Source organism: Bidens hawaiensis, unplaced genomic scaffold (genome assembly GCF_021521415.1).
Source record: "Bidens hawaiensis isolate Kalapana, Puna unplaced genomic scaffold, B.hawaiensis_p1.1 tig00000820_1, whole genome shotgun sequence".
Classification (NCBI taxonomy): Eukaryota; Viridiplantae; Streptophyta; class Magnoliopsida; order Asterales; family Asteraceae; genus Bidens; species Bidens hawaiensis.
In genome coordinates, this window is record NW_027491048.1 from 1127650 (window position 1) to 1146801 (window position 19152).

General features: G+C 36.7%; 1 protein-coding gene and 1 pseudogene across 1 annotated transcript; both read right to left on the reverse strand.

Moving 5' to 3' along the window:
* Nucleotides 1-6979: 6979 nt before the first annotated feature.
* On the reverse strand, nt 6980-7465 carry LOC143539633 (uncharacterized). Its single transcript, XM_077032897.1, has one exon. It carries the CDS (start codon nt 7392-7394, stop codon nt 7143-7145), a length of 252 nt encoding a protein of 83 aa, XP_076889012.1. The 5' UTR covers nt 7395-7465; the 3' UTR covers nt 6980-7142.
* A 3844-nt stretch (nt 7466-11309) lies between these two features.
* Nucleotides 11310-11661, reverse strand: LOC143539644 (uncharacterized; annotated as a pseudogene).
* Between the last annotated feature and the right edge of the window lie 7491 nt (nt 11662-19152).

Here is a 19152-nt window from a genome sequence, read left to right on the forward strand (position 1 = left end):
GCGTGGACCTGCGTGTACTCCACAGATGCCTTCGTGTACTTCCCTTAGGAGGTAGTCGGCATCTTGGTCGTCAACGCATCTGAGGAGTGGGCCAAGAAAATTACGCCTGTAAAGTATGTCATCAACAAGTTGATAGTTCAGTGATTTACAGCGTATCTTTCTTGCCTATGTCTTTGACTCTGGTAGTACACCCGTCGCAAGGTAATTTATGATTGGCGTCATCCATGTTTCCGTGCCGGTTTGGATGACACAAATTTCCTTGTGCGGGACTGATGGTGCACCAAGAAGTTCAACGCGGATGTCCTTTCCCAAGTGGGTGAAGGCCAACGATGCAAGCTTGCTTAACGCATCCGCAGATTTGTTTTCGCTTCGCTTGATGTGCACAACTTTGCAATCGTTGAAATCGCGCATAAGGGTTTTTGCTTGTGCGAGGTACAGGGCCATTGTGTCGTTCACGGCCGTGTACGTCCCGTTTATCTGGTTGGCTACTAGCATGGAATCCACGTGGGCTTCCAAGTTTTTCACTCCCATCTTACTCGCAATTCTTAATCCGGCCAAGAATGCTTCGTACTCCGCTTCGTTATTCGTGCTTGGGAAATCCAGCCGAATAGCGTAAGTGTATTCTTGGCCTGCTGGGTTAGTTAGTTTCAACCCTGAGCCTGAACCCTCGTTGTCGGCTGCTCCATCAGTGTAGAGTCGCCAGACATCGTTAATGTCTTGTGCTGGGGAGGGTTGAGCCTCTTCCTGGCACTCTTTTTCCCGCGAAGCGGGGACTTCTGCAATAAAGTCGGCCAAGACCTGGCCTTTTATGGCTGGTCTTGGCTTGTACTTTATCGCGTATTCTCCCAACTCAATTGCCCATTTGGCTAGGCGCCCTGACAACTCGGGTTTGCCTAGAACGTTTGCAAGTTTGAAGTTGGTGAGAATGGTGATTGGGTGGCATTGGAAATATCGTCTTAGCCTGCGTGAAGCCTGTACAAGCGCCGAGACTAATTTTTCCAGGGTGGAGTACCGGGTTTCCACGTCTGTTAAGACGCGGCTTACATAGTAGATGGGCATCTGGATGCCTTTTCGTTCTACTAGTAAGACTGCTCTGGTTACTCTGTCTGTGGCGGAGAGGTAGAGAATTAATTCCTCCCCCACTTCTGGTGCTGTGAGCGTTGGGAGTTCGATCAAGCGTGACCGAATCTCTTGAAAAGCTGCTTCCGCTTCTGGTGTCCAGCGGAAGTGCGTTTTCTTAAAGCAATTTCTCAATGTTGACACGAATGGGAACGACCTATCCGCATGGTTTGCCAAAAAGCGGTTAAGTGCGACTAGTCGTCCATTCAGTGTCTGAGCCTGTTTGATGGTAGTAGGTGATTCCATTTTCATAATGGCTTCGATCTTTTCAGGGTTCGCTCTGAAGCCATCTTTGGTAACGATGACTCCTAAGAACTTCCCTTCTTCCATCCCAAAGGAACACTTGCTCGGGTTGAGCTTCATGTTTATCTTTCTAAGCGTGTTGAAAGTTTCTTCGATGTCTTTCAACATCGCTTCTGGCTCGAGGCTTTTGATGACCAAGTCATCCATGTAAACTTCCAAGTTCCTCCCAATTTGGGCATGAAACTCTTTGTCCATCAGGCGTTGGTATGTGGACCCGGCATTCTTAAGTCCGAATGGCATCATTTGGTAACAAAATGTGCCATCGGGCGTCCGAAATGCGGTTTTATCCTGATCGTCAACAGCCATGTGGATTTGATGGTACCCTTTATACGCATCAAGAAAGCATTTAAGGCGAAACGGTGCTAATGAATCTACCTTAAGGTCAATTTCGGGTAACAGGTAACAATCCTTGGGGCATGCTTTGTTTAGGTCTTTAAAATCTATGCACATGCGCCATTGTTTGTTGGATTTCGGTACCATGACGGGATTTGCAACCCATGTTTGATATTTACTAACGCGTACGATGCCTGCGTCAAGGAGTTCCTTGACTTGGGTTCTACACGCGTTAGCCTGTTCAGCACCCATTACGCGACGCTTTTGTATGACCGGCGCAAATGCCGGGTCACACTTGAGCTTATGCTCAGCCTTACTTCGAGGTACACCAGTCATGTCAGCTGGTGTCCACGAGAAGATGTCGGCATTTTTTTGCAACAAGCGTTTGAGTAAGGTGCGTGTGGGGTTAGTGATCGTTGGGCCAATGGTAACAGCCTGGTCAGGGTATTTGCCATTGAAGGCCCATTTCTCTTCACTGGGCTTTACGGGGACCTACCTCTTCACCCCCATTATTAGTACTTTAATTAACCTTTTTAATCAAACGGATCATATGAAATTTGTGATAATTTCGGGATCGGAACCCAACATGCCTTTTGGGTTCTAACTTTAAACCTCTTTTATTTTTCATTTCATGATACTTTCATAATAATATTATTTTACACGAATATATCTAGAAGTCTAGCCACGTACGCCAAACCAATAATATCCATCCAGTCTATAAATACCCCTCCAACCTTCACTTATATCATCCAATCTACTAAACAGTATGAGTTACATAAGCCGTATATTCATGACAGCCGGTGTAGCCGTGGCCAACGGCCACACGGACCAAGGCCACAAACTCAAGACCGGACTCAAGTCCATCCAACAAGGCAAAAAGGCCTTCACTTCCTCAGTCTCCGGCGCCGATCCGGCTGACCTCCGGCCACTTTCCGGCGTACTGGGTTCCGATGTGGGTGGTGGAGATGAGAGGAGAAAGCAGTCGGATGATTCTTTCCGGCAAGTGATGTACATGAACTGCTGGGGTCCGAGTTGAATAATAATTTGATCTGAGATATACGACGGTGATCGGAGTTTGAGTAATCGATGACGTGAGTTGACTCAGTGATGATTGGGTTTGGGTGTGGAGTGTAAATGGGGAGTTGTTGATGGGTTAATGATGTAATGTTGAAAGATGAGGGGTGTAGTTGTAATAGTTGGGTTAGTTGTGGGACTGAATGTAAATATTTTCCAGAACTATGAAAATTTAGACAAGTATTTAACTACTTTTTCTTATATTAAATCATCAGGAAAGTAATCATGTATACAACATACAATAACTATAGTATAGTCAAAAGTGTAACTGCAACAATAATATAATTAAATTACGATATAATTACACAAACCAGTCCTCGCTTTGAGAAGCAAAAAAATATAAATTTTTTTTGGGTCTAAAGTAAAATTAGTTCTTTGTTAGCTGTAAATAATTAAATTTTTAAATCATCATATTTGGTTATGATTTAAGTTGTGTAAAAAAGTTTTTTATATAAAGAAAAAATGGCAAAACTCGTACTTTATGTTTGCACGTTTTTTCAATGGTCGTCCTTTAGCAAACTTAATGACAATGAACATCCTTTAAATTTCAAATCTCTATCACGTTACGTCCTTTGTCGCTAACAGAGTTAATTTTCTTGTTAAATATGGTCATGTGCCTTGCACATGAGGGTAATTTAGTCTTTTTATCTATTTATTAAAAAAACAATTAATCTTTTCACCCACCATTTCATTCTCTCTCTCTCTCTCTCTCTCTCAGATTCATCATCTTCACATCCCTCCCCCCCCTCTCTCTCTCTCTCTCTCTCTCTCACATAGAACTACCAACATCACCAAGCAACCACCACAACCAGCCACCGCCATCACCACCCTGCTGTTGCGACCACCAATTTCCACCGGCGTAATCGATGGATCCGTAAGTGGCGGCAAGCGGCGGTGGTTGTTGATCTGAACTCTGACGGTGACGACGGTGGGGTGGGGTTGAGATTGGTTCCGTCCAGTGGAGGAAGTCCGGCAGGCGGCGGTGGTGGTTGATCTGAACTCCGACGGAGATGGCTGTGGGGGTGGGGCTGAGATCGTCTCCGGCCATGGTGGTGGGTGGGGTGAAGATGGTCAAAGATTCGGAAAGTTAGAATAATATAGAAATGGGTGAAATTTTTTATGGTTATGGTAGATCTAGGGTTTCTAGAATGATGATGATGATGATGGGTGGTGCACTAGTGTTTGGTTGTGGTGTTAGTGTTTGGGGAAGAAGATGGTTAAAATTTTTTTATTTATATAAAGACCAAAATTTTAAATTAATTACATAAACAACCCCTGGGAGTAAAAAGACTAATTTGCCCTCACATGAGGTGCACATGAGTGGATTTAACGAGAAAAACTAACCCTCGTTAGAGAAAAGAACGAACCGTGCAAGGTTTTTTGAACTTAAAGGATGTTCATTGTCATTAACTTTGCTAAAGGACGACCATTGAAAAAACGTGCAAACATAAATGACGAGTTTTGCCATTTTGTCTTATATAAAAGTAGGCTTAAACATGTTTCAAATAGACTAAAACTTACAACCTTTTGGTTGAGAGAAATACATTTTTGCCACTAAGCAAACCTAATTGTTATGTAATTGGGTTTAAACGATAAATATACATCTTGTTTTTCATAAAAATACATATAATTTTTTCTTTTAAAAAAAAATTTCGGGCCTAACGGGATGTCGGGCCGGGGGTCGTCGACCACCCTGTCCTCCTAAAGGCCGGCCCTAACATAAACACACTACTTGATTCATATGATTACCACATTAATTTAATTTTTATTTGATTCAAACCCTAACATCATTACTTAAAAGTTATGTATTTAAAATCCCTTTAAATATGTTTTAGTAATTCTAACTTAAAATTTCTGAAATAGTTTAATTTGAGCATATCTACATTATAAATTTTTAATAGCTTACGGATAACATATAAGCAGTAGATATTATCATATTAATATTATTGTTAAAAACTTTAACTTAAAGTTTTGGTTTCTTTTAAAACAGCACAAAGGGTTTAATCTTTATATAAACGAAGAACTGATATAAATTATGTTAGCAACTATATGTAAGTTTGTAAAAAATTACAATTATTATTACAAATATTGCACTTTATTATTGTTTTCACAGTACAAATGGGGTCCAGTTATCTATTAAAAAGTGAAGCTGTGTTTCATTGTTTCAAGAAGACAAGAACCTATCACTACAAAAAAAAATTGATCGAATGCAATCTTTATTTTATAAAAAAAGCTGATTTAAATGAAGTTACATTACACTTAATGTAACCTTTTTGTTAGATAATATAACTGTTTATTTCAAATGCAACTTTTTAAAAGTGTTGTATTTGTAAGAAACAATTACGTTATCTAAAAAAAGGTTGCACTAGATCTAATACAAGTTCACATAATACAACTTTTTTTGTGAAATAAATTTTCTTTTTGAAATAAAGGTTGCGACAAATATTTTTTAGTGCATTTTATATTTCCCGTATTATTATGAAATATAGTTTTGGAAGTTAGGTATGTGATGATCCGATAATATATCGTGCGTAGTCAAATCACTCACATAGTCACGCTATAATGATTGTCAAGCCACTCAAATAGTCCACATGAAAAAGACTAATAAATATGAGAGAAAAATATTTAGATTTTAGGATAAACTATCTACAAAGTGTAATTTTGAATGTATTTTCGCCTGTTTTCCTAGACGTAGCTGGTTTTAATTAGAATTTTCCTTGGATAAACTCATAATACATTATTTATGATACATTATTATTTCATCAATAAAATAATAAATAAAACATCTGAATAATATTTGACAGAATTACAAATTTTGTCCTTTAAAAAAAGCCAAATTACGGTTCGTGTCCTTTTTTTAGTTTCTTTGCAGGCGGTGTACTTTAAACTTTTTTTTTCTACACGTTATGTCCTTTACGCTAACTGGGTTAGAAAAACTCAGTTAAATGCCCTCACGTGAGACGCATGTGAGGGCATTTTTGTCTTTTCGTCTACCCTGCAGCTTCTTCTTTAACTTAACCTACCCCTCAGCCCTTTCTCTTCCCAAAAACTCAGTACAATCTCCGGTGAACAATGGCTTCAGCTCCGATCAAGATAAGCAATGAACAAACTCCTGATCTTCAAATCACTTATGAACTGAAACCCTCCAAATCACCGGTAACCGATGTGACTCCTGTGGCTCAGCTTTTGATGTCTAAAACCTCGCCCCCTGCTCCGTTAACACCTTCGGTTGCATTATCGGTATCTATTCACTATTTATTATTAGTTTGAAAATACAATTTGAGTTATTGGTGGTTGGATCTGCTGTGCTTTTAGGGCAAACGCAAAAGGTTGAAGCCAACCAGATTTGACTTTGCTTCCTTTAAATCCAAGAAGAAGAAACACCAACGCTTGATTTCAAAGCATAAGGTTTCTAATTTTGTTTTATATATTGTGAATTTGTGATGTATAAACCCCCAAATATGGAATTGAAATGTATTGGTTGGTTTTAATCATTTTATTCATAGTGTACGTGGTTCAGTTTTTATAGAAAAGAGAATGATAACTGATTGATTATTTTTTGTTTACAAGCGGAACATGATCCTTCGAGAACGAGTTTGAGGTCGGTTTGTCTTTGAAAGCTTTGTTCTGGTCGCCGGAATACTCACCGTCACCGTCGCCGTGACCACCACCAGTGCAGTCATCGATCTCCTTGTCGGAAAATCGGCTGTGGTGGTGATGATGATGTAGATGACGTGGAGGGGATCACGACGGGCCAGGTTTCATGTGCTGGGTATATGGTGGAGGCGTGGTGGTGGCGATTAACATGGTCTCCGGTGTCCGTTAGTGGTGTGGTGGTGGTTTAAAGAGAGAGAGAGAGAAGGGGGGGGGGGGAGAAAGAGAGAGAGTCTCTGCAAAAATGAAGAAGAAAGAGGAAGAAGAAGTTGCAGGGTAGACGAAAAGACAAAAATGCCTTCACATGCGCCTCACGTGAGGGCATTTAACTGAGTTTTTCTAACCCAGTTAGCGTAAAGGACATAACGTGTAGAAAAAAAAAGTTTAAAGTACACCGCCTGCAAGGAAACTAAAAAAAGGGCACGAACCGTAATTTGGCTTTTTTTAAAGGACAAAATTTGTAATTCTGTCATAATATTTTGTATTATAAATTATTGTGTGTTCATGAATTAAAAGCAAAATTTCCAAGACACATCAAAACGTCACAACCTTGAATAAAATTGTGAATTTGTGATTCATAAGAAGGGTGCATACATATTATAAATTATAGCTAAATGTACATCATATACGCCTAGCTTAAAACAGTTCTAAAAAATTGATCAGTTGGGACCCCAACAAGTCAAGTACATAACTTTCCTTAATGATTCCTCAGATTCTTCTATGCCTCTGGCTGTAGCCATGGCTGCCGGAGAAGACAGCTTCTTAGTTTGAGAGATTGACCGGAGATTGGCCTTGGCATGGTGGTGGATGGTTCTGATGGTGTAGTTCCACCGTGCAAAGCCTTGGTCTTTAAGTGCTTCCACTAGTCCCAAGGTTCCAGCCACCATCCAAGCTCTGCTTGTTGAACTCATTGTCTCTTAAAATGAAGTGGATTTTGTTTTAGTCAAATGTATGTATGTGATATATGTTTGTTGAAGAAGCAAAATAATGGGATGGGTATAAATAGAAGTGAACCAAGGTTTCTGGGGGCAAAAACAGCAGGCGGCTTGTTGGATAATATATGCCGATGGTTTTAAAAAAGTAAATGTCAAAAATGCCCTTCCAGCTCACCTTTTTTTCTCTCTCTAATTACATTTATTATTATTTATTATTTTATTTTCATCGATATATAAACGTATAACTATAGGTTGATTTATTTAAAGTGAAAACCAACTAAATATATTATCACTTTAACCTCCATATTACAATCAAGTGATCAACCGTAATGTTTAATAGATCTTTTCTTGTCTAAAAGGCGTTCACAGGTTGTGAATCCAAACCTGTGTGTGACCGTGACATGAACCCATCCACTCTTCAAGATAACCCTTTTCTGAATGAACTTTTAGTGACCGTGACGTGAACCCATCCAATCTGACCTATTTTTCAGTCTTATCTACAAAGATAAAACAGAAACTTATAACTATTGATTAAATTAGGGTAGTACTAGAACACCCACACACCGCCTTATACGCATATACTTCGTATGGCTCTATACGAGACGTATAAGGGCTTTTTTTAGAAAAAGGATGGTTTTCAGTTAGAAAACCCGTTAAATTATTCTATTTTATTTTTGAAAAAAATAAGAAACAAATATAAAAAATTGCAACATTTTTTTTACTTTCCTTATATAAAGTTAACGGATTCTTAATTTTCAATGAAGATGAGTTTTAACTGGAACCACTTTACATTCCTGTTTCATCTCTTATCCAACCGAACATGAACATGTCATATTAAGGGATTTAATTATATATAATTCCTTAATCCCTACTAATTTTGTGAATTGAAAGCACCCAAAAGAGTATTCTATATATTTAGTAACATCTAGGTATAAGTTCTGTTGGCAACATCCATGATTGAATATTTGATGATTTGCTTCGACTATTAAGTATATAACTTATAAGAAAAGAAGCAATATATAAAACAAACAGAAATAGTTAATACGGAGTAGCTAGGAAAGATTAATTTGTATTCATTCATCGGCTAGGAAATAACAACAAACGGCTTCACAAGAGTTAAAAACATGTACAATTCGAACCCTCTTGTTCCACATATTAATACTCCTAGCCTATATTACATTTCACAACTCCACCACCAAGTCACCAACCAAACCACTCTTCAACATGGCCCCCAACAGTTCATGTACATAACTTGTCGGATAGAATCATCAGACTGTGTAGTAGTACTCTTCTTGTCTCCAACATTAACATTAGCCCGTGCATTGGAACAAAGTGGACGTAGATTACTAGGATCAACTCCAGTAGAGGTTCCAAAAACCTTCTTACCATGTCGAAAAGAGTTGATGAGTGATCTAAGTTTGTAACCTTGATCGGTATGTTCGTTAACAACGGCTACACCGGCGGCCATCCAAACACGGCTAGCAGAAGCCATATTGTCAATTTGGTTAATGTTGTGTTATGGAGTTGTGGGTTGTGTTTGTAGATGAAAGAAGTAATGGATATTTATGAAGTGGTCACATGTAACTCGTAAGTCATAAGTGAAGGTTTATGAGATTGGTGAGTCATTGTTTGTGACCAACAGGTTTCTTAGCATGCACATGAGGCTTCATGCATAGAGGACACCTAGAAGGCTAGAATACACGTACATAGATTTTATTAATTATATTTTTTTTATTTTTCTATTACTTTTTTTTAAAGTTGATAAGGGGCATCTGTCCTTTACTGGTATGGTAATAGAGTCAAAAATAAAAATGACGAGACTTTGAGACGCACGTGGATTCACTCATTCACATGGACGTAGTTGATGGGATTGGGGAGTTTTGTTTTTCCACCATATTTTTATATTAACCTCCAGTAGTCTGTTTTAAGGTTTATACTTAAAAAAGGGGGGTGTAAAGAGTAAACGAGTTACATTAGGCTTAACTGAATTTTGTTACTTTAAGCTAAGGGTGTGTATGGATTGGTTTTGAGCCAAATTCATATAAATGATATGTCGGTTAAAGAATAACCATAATCATAACCGACCTATTACGGTGATTAGGGGTGTGCATGGGTCCATTTGAAGCGGTTTTGAGCTGAATTCATAAACATAACCGATATGTTGGTTAATGAATATCCATAACCATAACCGATCCGTTATGGCTGTTTCAGTTAATCGGTTTTAAAGGATATAACGAGACGGTTATGGGTCAGCAAGCTATAACCAAAACAATGTAATTACATCTAAAAGTTTGGTACCGAATATTACAAGGAAAGACATGACATCGTATCACAAGATATATGGTTCATAGTATAAAACCTTATATTATAAAAAAATTAGTATTATATAATCCAACAATAAAATTCAAATTAATTCAATAACAATCGCTGAATCATAACTTCAAAAATGGTATAACCCGACCATATAATTGGTGGAAATTAGTCCCAAGCATACCGCCGGTTAAAAAAATGGGTCGGTTCAGTTATGATGGGTTTGAAATTATCTTTAACCAAAACTGACCCGCATGTGGCGTTTTATGAAAATTCATTAAACCAACCCAACGGTTATATCGGTTCGGATATGGTTCGGTTAATGACTATGACGGTTATGTTGTTCACCCCTAACGGCGGTTTGGTTAATCGATTTTGTAGCTTATAGTGAGTCAATTATGGGTCGGTTAACCGTAACCAAAACAATGTAATTATGCCTAAAAGTTTGGTACCAATTATTATAAAAAACGACATGACATAATCTAACAAAGTATATATAATCTTTAATATTAATACAAAATATTCAAAATAAGAATCACATTATATAGTCCAACAATGAAATTCAACTTAATTTGATAACTATTGAACCAAAAACATCAAAATAATATAATCCAATATGTTTGGTGGAAGTTAATCCCAAACATATTGTTGGTTAAATAAATGGATCGGTTTAGTTATAGTGATTTTGGAATTATCTTTAATAAGAATCGACCCGTATTTGACGGTTTTTAAAAATTCATTAAACCAACCCACCGGTTATGTCGGTTATCGATTACATCTACTCGATTATGTCGGTTATGGTTTGGCCTAACGATTATGATGGTTAAGTTACTTACCCCTACTTTAAATTATAATATTCCTTAAGTTATATTCCCCGGCCCATACATAGTCATGATGGATTTTCTCACACTTTTGAGATGAAACCCATGCCCTGTTAACATGTCTCGTCTTTTGTTGTTGTTCATTTTGGAGTATGAGCGTTCTTATTTAATTAAAGCTTGATTAACTAAATCACTAAATGCTCAGAATACACTAAATTAACAATGTTATATTTATAAAAAAGAACATATATATACTTTTCTTTTTCAACCGCGAGTCAATCACTCAATGACCACCCTGCAAAGCTTGATGATATATACAACCAGACCACTTTCAACGGTGACTCAAATATACAAAGCTTGATACAACTAGACCATGAGCACCAGTCTAGAAATGATATCATGTATTTCGGTTTATTAATAATACCTCCCTAAATTATTAAATTATGGTGTCATAGTGAGTCCAACATTATTAACTAACTTATACAGGATTAACCGTGTTACAATTTTATTAATTAACTTACAGAGTTTGAACTTTATTACATTTTCTATGGCTGAACGTGCTACTTTGTATATCTAACCAAATTAATACGTGAATTATATGGCTGTCAAAGACTCAAAATGGCATCAAACAACTTGTATTAGTTTTGATCTAAATCGAACATCTCTTAAGACTTAAATTATGTAGGTTGGAGATGTACATCATACATAATTACATGTACACATAACCATGTTCCTCTATCTACTTATAATACCATGTTAATCAGTTGGGACCCCAACAACTCAAGTACATAACTTTTCTTAAAGATCCTCTGATTCTTCTATGCCTTTGGTTGTAGCCATGGCTGCTGGAGAAGACAGCTTCTTAGTTTGAGAGATTGACCGGAGATTGGCCTTGGCGTGGTGGTGGATGGTCCTGATGGTGTAGTTCCACCGTGCAAACCCTTGGTCTTTGAGAGCCTCAACTAGTCCCACGGTTCCAGCCACCATCCAAGCTCTGCTTGTTGAACTCATACTATCTTCAAACTTGTAATATAAGTGGGTTTGATTTTAATCAAAAGTGTTGTAACTTGTGAGTGATTGATGAATAATAGGAAGGCTGGATTGAGTATAAATAGATGTACAATATAACAACACAAGAAAGTAAACAACTAGACAACACCATGTATTAGGAAACAAAACAGTGGGAAATGCCGGTGGTTTTATCATTTATGTTATTTGGTTTCTCAATAATGCCCCTAGACTTTAATACCGTGTGACAACAATGACAATACGATAAAAGAAAAATGGACTACATACATATACATATATATATATATATATATATAACACTTGTAATAAAATAAGTTCAAAAGTCCGAATTTAAGATTTAGCTTGATTTCAATTTCGAGCCAACCCCATCTAGCTCGGTATAAAAAAATTTTCGAGCTTGAGCAAGCCTTGGCTTAGCTTAGCATGGCTCGTTAACAATCTTTAAATGTTGTGTCCCCTACTGCATTGCGTGAGTACCCTCTAAATTCTGAAATGAATTTATATTTTAAATATAGATGAGTTTATAGTTCTAGGTACAACTTATATTAACCTCTTTAAATGAGTTTATATTTTTAGGTATCATTTAGATTTAGATTTCGATCTTGTTTAAGAAATAATAAATTAAGAATTTAAATAAATATATATGCTTAAAGGTTATTATTAGTTTGTGTAAGTTAATACTTTTTGTTGTTTCAACTATTGATAACAAAACTTGAATTGGAATACTAATACAACATATAAGTACTTTATTAGCTATGTTACTAAAGTCTTTAAAAAAAATATGAAATAATTATCCGTACTGTCTTTGAAAACATAGATGACATGTTGTAAAGATTCGTAAAAATAAAGTATGTACTTAATGAGAACACCAATATCGACTAAATCCACATAAACGCTTTAACGTCTCGAAACACCATGCCGAAGGATGATTTTTGTTCTCAAGTGCGTTAACACATTAGCGCCCACCAATACCAAATCAAGTGAGGTCAATGCATCAACAAAACTTTTTTTTCTTGATAAGGTCAGTTAAATTTTGTTTGTTTCTAGTGATTTATATCACCCTTTGATCAGAAAAAAAAAATACTTCCTCCGTTCCATTTTAAATGTCCATTTTTTCATTTTTGGTTGTCCCTATTTAAGTGTCATTTCTATACATATAAATTCAATTTCCAATTGTGTCATTACTATTAAATGTCATTTTTAGCCAAGGAAGAAAAATGGTTTTTAGCCATAATAACTTATATAACATTATTGTCATTTTACAGCTCATAAAATAAAATGATCAAACATTTCTTAATTTGTGTGTTTTAAGTCCCATGACATTTAAAATGGGACGGATGGAGTATTTTTTATTTCTTGAACGGCGAACTTGTGATCTTATTAGATTTTGTATGTAAGATGAAAATTATCACACTCCAATAAAATAGTGAAATATTTTCTCGAACATGTCTTAGTTTAAATGTTATCTCACTGTAATATTGATAACGAAACTTTAAAACTTATCTTTTAAAACACTTCTTGTGATTTAACCACCCACCACCCCAGCTCTTGCCAGCCTTGTGGCTTGTTGCTTTGCTTTCACGCCCGGCCGGTGTTAGAGCAATGGAAATGAGTATGGGTGAAATAAGCTAGTGAAACCTTCTCTTTCTGCCACGTCTGCGCCACTTCAGCTTTCACATACCCATTTCACATCCACATTTTTCACTGGAAATACCCTGTGTGAAACAGGGTATGTGAACCTCAATTATTTTATTATTATTTTTTTAACCTTGTGTTTTTTATATTAATTAACTAATAAAATGTAATTGATTAATAAAAATTACAATACATTCAAAGACTAATAAACATAAATAAAACATTAGAAGAAAAGTTACAATAATTTTAAAATAAAAGCATCAATAAAAGTTACATAAATAAACTTTCGGTTGCTTGAACGAACGTGAATATATTCGATCAAGTCCGCCGTTAATACGTCATGAATCTCTCGGCTTCGAATTTCTTGACGGTTTCTTCGTTTTTTGTCTTCGTTGATTTCTTCGTACATAGGCGCATCCTCATTTGGGTTATGTTGACAAATCGCTAACCCGTTGTCCTCTAAAATCATATTATGAAGAATAACACAAGCGTAGATAATGTTCCTCATTTTCACTTGAGAAAAACACTTGGATGGACGATCCACAATGTGCCACTTAGACTTCAACACCTCCAATGCTCGTTCAATATCCTTTCTTGCCGCGTCATGAGCTTTTTTGTACGTTTGTCGTTTAACGCCGATGGGTTGCGAAAGCGACTTGACAATTGTCGAGTAATCCGAATATATTCCATCGGTAAGGTAATACCCACGCTTGTAAAGCGTCCCTCTAAGCTCAAAAGAGGAGTCCGGGCGCGTCTCGTTGATCCAATAGTCAAATACGAGAGATTGATCAAGTACATTTATGTCGTTGTTTGAGCCGGCAACACCAAAAAATGCATGCCAAAACCATAAGTCTTGGGACGCTACCGCTTCTAGAATAATACTAGGATATGGATGATCACCTCGTGCAAACTGACCATGCCACGCGGTAGGACAATTTTTCCAATCCCAATGCGTGCAATCGATGCTACCAAGCATGCCGACCAAACCGTGTTTTTCGGCATGCTTCGCCTGTAACTGTTCAACCTCACTAGCCGTAGGCTTACGTAAATATCTACTACGATACAACAAAACAATAGCTTTAGAGAATTTGTAGACACATGACCTGATGTGTCGACCCGACATCTTCAAATATTCGTCGAACATATCACTAGCGGTTCCATACGCCATATAACGAATCGCGGCGGTACACTTTTGCAAGGTGGAGAAACCGACTCGACCTCTAGCATCAACCCGTTGGGTAAACCAAGGAACTTCTCGTTCGATGTCGTGTAGTATTCTTAAAAACAACTCACGACTCATTCGAAAACGGGTTTTAAACTCTGAGGCCGTGTAAACACACAGGGTGTTAAAATAGTCGTTTCGTAGTGCTTCGTGCGCAGCCACTCGGTCACGGTTTAAACATTCACGTCGGGTTTCGTGTCGTATTGACGAACCCGACTCTTCTTGTTGTTGCCACCACTCAATACACCCCGTTGCAAAAGCACGAAACATAGAAGCATTTTTTTCTTCGCTCGAAGACGAAGAGGAAGAAGATGGTGATGACATTTTTAAAAAAATAATAGTGAATTTTTATAGATTATAGAGAGGAGAATAGTAGTTTTGTGTGTTTGTTTCTATAAAATAAGAAGGTATTTATAGATAAAAAAAGGGAATGGACAAAGTTTTTTTTTATTTAATAGCCAACGGCTATTTTTTAAAAAATATTACCGTTTAATGGGGCCCACTTGCATCTCTTCATCAACATTAAAGAAGTGGCGGTGGGTAGATCGCGCCCCCTTCACGGAGGAAGGGGGTGGTGTTTCATGGGCTCACGGCGCCAAAAGCACTCTCACGGTGCCACCGTGAGAGGTATTTCCATTGCTCTTAAAAGAGTTTTAAAAGACTTTGTTACTTGTTAGCAAGCCCATGTAAGGAGTGGTCTCATATTAAAGAAGAATCAAGTCGCCAATAACAATTTTATTTCTGCCTATATAATTCATAAGTCAGTTGCAAAGCATGGAATCTTATGACTGATTTAGTATGTTACTAAGTTAAATGAAACCAATAACTTCTTTAAATAGTTTTTTTTATCTAAATCAGAATTCTTCATTTATGAAGATATTACTTGTACATAATTCATAATTACATGTACACATAACCATGTTCCTCTATAACTATCTGCTTGATAACACCATGTTAATCAGTTGGGACCCCAACAGCTCAAGTACATAACTTTTCTTAAAGACTCCTCAGATTCCTCTATGCTTCTGCTTGAAGCCATGGCTGCCGGAGAAGACAGCTTCTTAGTTTGAGATATTGACCGGAGATTGGCCTTGGCATGGTGGTGGATGGTCCTGATGGTGTAGTTCCACCGTGCAAAGCCTTGATCTTTGAGTGTCTCAACCAGTCCCACGGTTCCGGCCACCATCTAAGCTTTGCTTGTTGAACTCATGTTATCTTGAAACTTGTGTTTAAAGAGGGTTTGATAATTTGATTAAAAAGTGTTGTGAGTGATTGATGAATAATAAAGAAGACTGGAGAGGGTATAAATAGATGGAATCTAACCAAACAACAATAGGAAAGAACACCAGGTTTAAGGAAACAAAACAGTGGGAAAGTGCCAATGGTTTTGAGGTACTTTTTTTTAGAACTGCTTTTCGAGGTAGTTGAATTCTCAATAATGCCCCTGGACTTCAATAACAATGTGACAAATTGATAAACACATGACAAAAAAATGGACTTAATATCATGTATAGGGGTGGCTCGTGGGACAACGGAAAAAATTTAGGGCTCTAAGTTCATACTTAATTAAGGCCCTCAAGTTCAAAAAAACATTATATATAGATATATTATAATGGATAAAGTAAACTTAAAGTAATGTATTAGTGTGGTGGTAGTGTTGGTTGTTACTTAAGAATAGATTATGAGTCCAAAACTTTTAATAAGTATATTGTTTTTTCTTAACAATTGTCATGAAAAGCCACAAAATATTGTTCCGATTTAGGCTTCCACATTTGTTAAGCCGACCTCTAGCATGTATCGGCTTGGTATAAGTTAAAGATACGAAATTAATTATGAATACCTCTTTTAATTTCATTGTTTTGCTTATAAGAAGGAATTTATCAATCTATCGTTTAATTTTAGACAATTTTATATTTGTTTTTATCAAATTTAAATTAAATAGTTAACAATCAATAAAGCCAAATCGATAAAAGAATATCTACTTTACTCCTATGAATGAAATAAATAAGATTCTCTCTTCAAAATAGTCCTCTGATTTTCTTTTCTCCTATCAATCTTTGCAAGTTATCCTACAACTCGTATGATAAATTTTTTTGGCTCTTTCCACCTCTCTTATAAGTATACTTATTATTTACAGGTTCTTAGACTATATATGTATTTTTGATATTGATATAAACGGCTGCTGGAGAAGACAGCTTCTTAGTTTGAGAGATTGACCGGAGATTGGCCTTGGCGTGGTGGTGGATGGTCCTGATGGTGTAGTTCCACCGTGCAAAGCCTTGGTCTTTAAGTGCTTCCACTAGTCCCAAGGTTCCAGCCACCATCCAAGCTCTGCTTGTTGAACTCATGCTATCTTAAAACTTGTAATATAATATAAGTGGGTTTGATTTTATTCTAAAGTGTTGTGAGTCGTGAGTGATTGATGAATGATAAGAAGACTGGAAGGGGTATAAATAGATGTACAGTATAACAGCACAAGAAAGCAAACAACTAAAGAACACCATGTATTTTTTTTTTTTAGAAAATATTGATCCTTTTATATACAACATAAACCGAACTATATCTGGATAATGGATAAGCAAGCAACAAGCTGCGCCGCTATCCCCTTTTAAATCGCAAAGCCTATTCTACTAAATATAAATCCTTGGTTCCTCGGGCTCTGCAAGTCACTGTGGACCACCTTCTGCACCCGCTCCAAGAAGCGAACCGCCTCTGGAGCTAGGGATCCAAAAGTGTCGAAGGCAAATGGAATGAACACGTATTTATTTATTTATAATATAACAATATCGGGTGATGTGGTGCTTCAAGAGTTGTATGTCCTGCATTTGAAGTTGTGTTGTCTTCTTCTTTGTTATCACATTACACTCCCGATAGTGCGTTTAATGACTCACCTGGTTCTGATTTTTAGCCACGTCCCTTCCACGTGCATGTTGTTTAAGGTGTCCACCGCCTCTCATATCTATTCTCCCCACTTCTTCCCAAGGTCTTTGAAAAGTTGATTCCACCGCATCGCCTTTGCTTCTCTATCTTGCGATGGTTGCCAATTGTTCTTACAATGGATGGCCACGGCAGATTGGCAGTGAGTGGAATGCCCTTGACTTATATTCACAACATAATACAAAGTCTACATGGATTCAGGTACGTGTGCCAATGCTTTTCAAGGGCACTTTGCAAAACAGATTGTAGCTTCACATACATATAGTAATTACTTACAACAACATATTGTTGTTTTGGCAATTAAATGGTTTTAAAATGCAGCAAGCCCATGTAGCTTTGGTACTTAAATGGTTTGTTGTATAGGAAAGAGTAATGAGACACCTTGAGTTGTTTACAATTATACATTCAACATTTGATTACTTTCTTTAGATTAAATAAATTGTTGGGTTTTACTTAAAATAAAGATAAAAATCTATAAATTTAGTTTAGACTTTAATGGTCTGATGTGATCAAAGGGTAATCTTATTGGTCATTGATTTCAATGGTTTTGTGAAAGTCCCACTTAGAAACAGTTTAGGTAAATAGCACCCATGCCAATTTTGATTTTGAAATTTGAACTTCTATGTTTGTCCCAAAAGGTCCTAATTACAAGAATCAATGTTTACCAAATATAAGCTCACTTAGGGTTTGTAATTGATGATTGTTGTTTGTAGATGCTAGGCTGCAATGCTACGTTTGAGCAATTTAAGTTCTGTAATGGGCATCCAAATTCTTGCAGTTATGACCCGTATGTGATTCCTACTAACTACAGGTGGAGCATAGCCGGAGCGAAAAAGATGATTGAAAAAAGAATGATAAGTATGAAGAACACGGAAGCAGTTAACCGAGTTTAAGAATATGATAATATGATAACTTTGTGATTCTTGCTAATTACTAGATCGGTTTATGTATCATTTGAATGCATTAAAATTTGTGTAGGCGTGTTTTTGTGAATATGTTTTTTTATAGAGTCATTGATTAACATGTAGTTTCACCTTCAAACTTTCATTCTTTCACATTTATAGTATGTTCATCAGTTTATATATATATTTGTTTTGATTGAGCATCTAAAGCTATTTTCTTATTTAATGTGTCTTTGCAATGGCAGACAATATAAAATTTCCAACTTTGCTTATATATGTATAATTATTATGCTTAACGTATACATAAGAAAGAAGTGTGTTTTCTTTTTAGTTTATGAAATATATCGTCTATCTTTGTTGCTTAAGCACACGCGTAGGTGACTCCCGCCCGAGCGGGTGCTAACAACTAGTTAGGAAACAAAACAGTGGGAAATGCCGGTGGTTTTATCATTTTTGTTATTTGGTTTCTCAATAATGCTCCTAGACTTTAATACCATGTGACAACAATTTGGTTTCTCAATAATGCCCCTAGACTTTAAAACCGTGTGACAACAATAACAATACGATAAAAGAAAATGGACTACACATATATATTTAACACTTATAATAAAATAAGTTCTAAAGTCCGAGTTTAAGATTTAGCTCGATTTTAATTTCGAGCCAACCCCATCTAGCTCGGTATAAAATTTTGTTCGAGCTTGAGCTAGTCTTGGCTTAGCTTAGCATGGCTCGTTAACAATCTTCAAATGTTTTGTCCCCTACTGCATTGCGTGGGTACCCTCTAAATTCTAAAATAAATTTATATTTTAAATTTAGATGAGTTTATAGTTCTAGGTACAAACCTCTTTTAATGAGTTTATATATCTAGGTATTATTTA

Bases quoted from the DNA above. Each gene is read 5' to 3' on its own strand.
- LOC143539633 (XM_077032897.1), bottom strand. From the start codon at position 7,394: ATGAGTTCAACAAGCAGAGCTTGGATGGTGGCTGGAACCTTGGGACTA.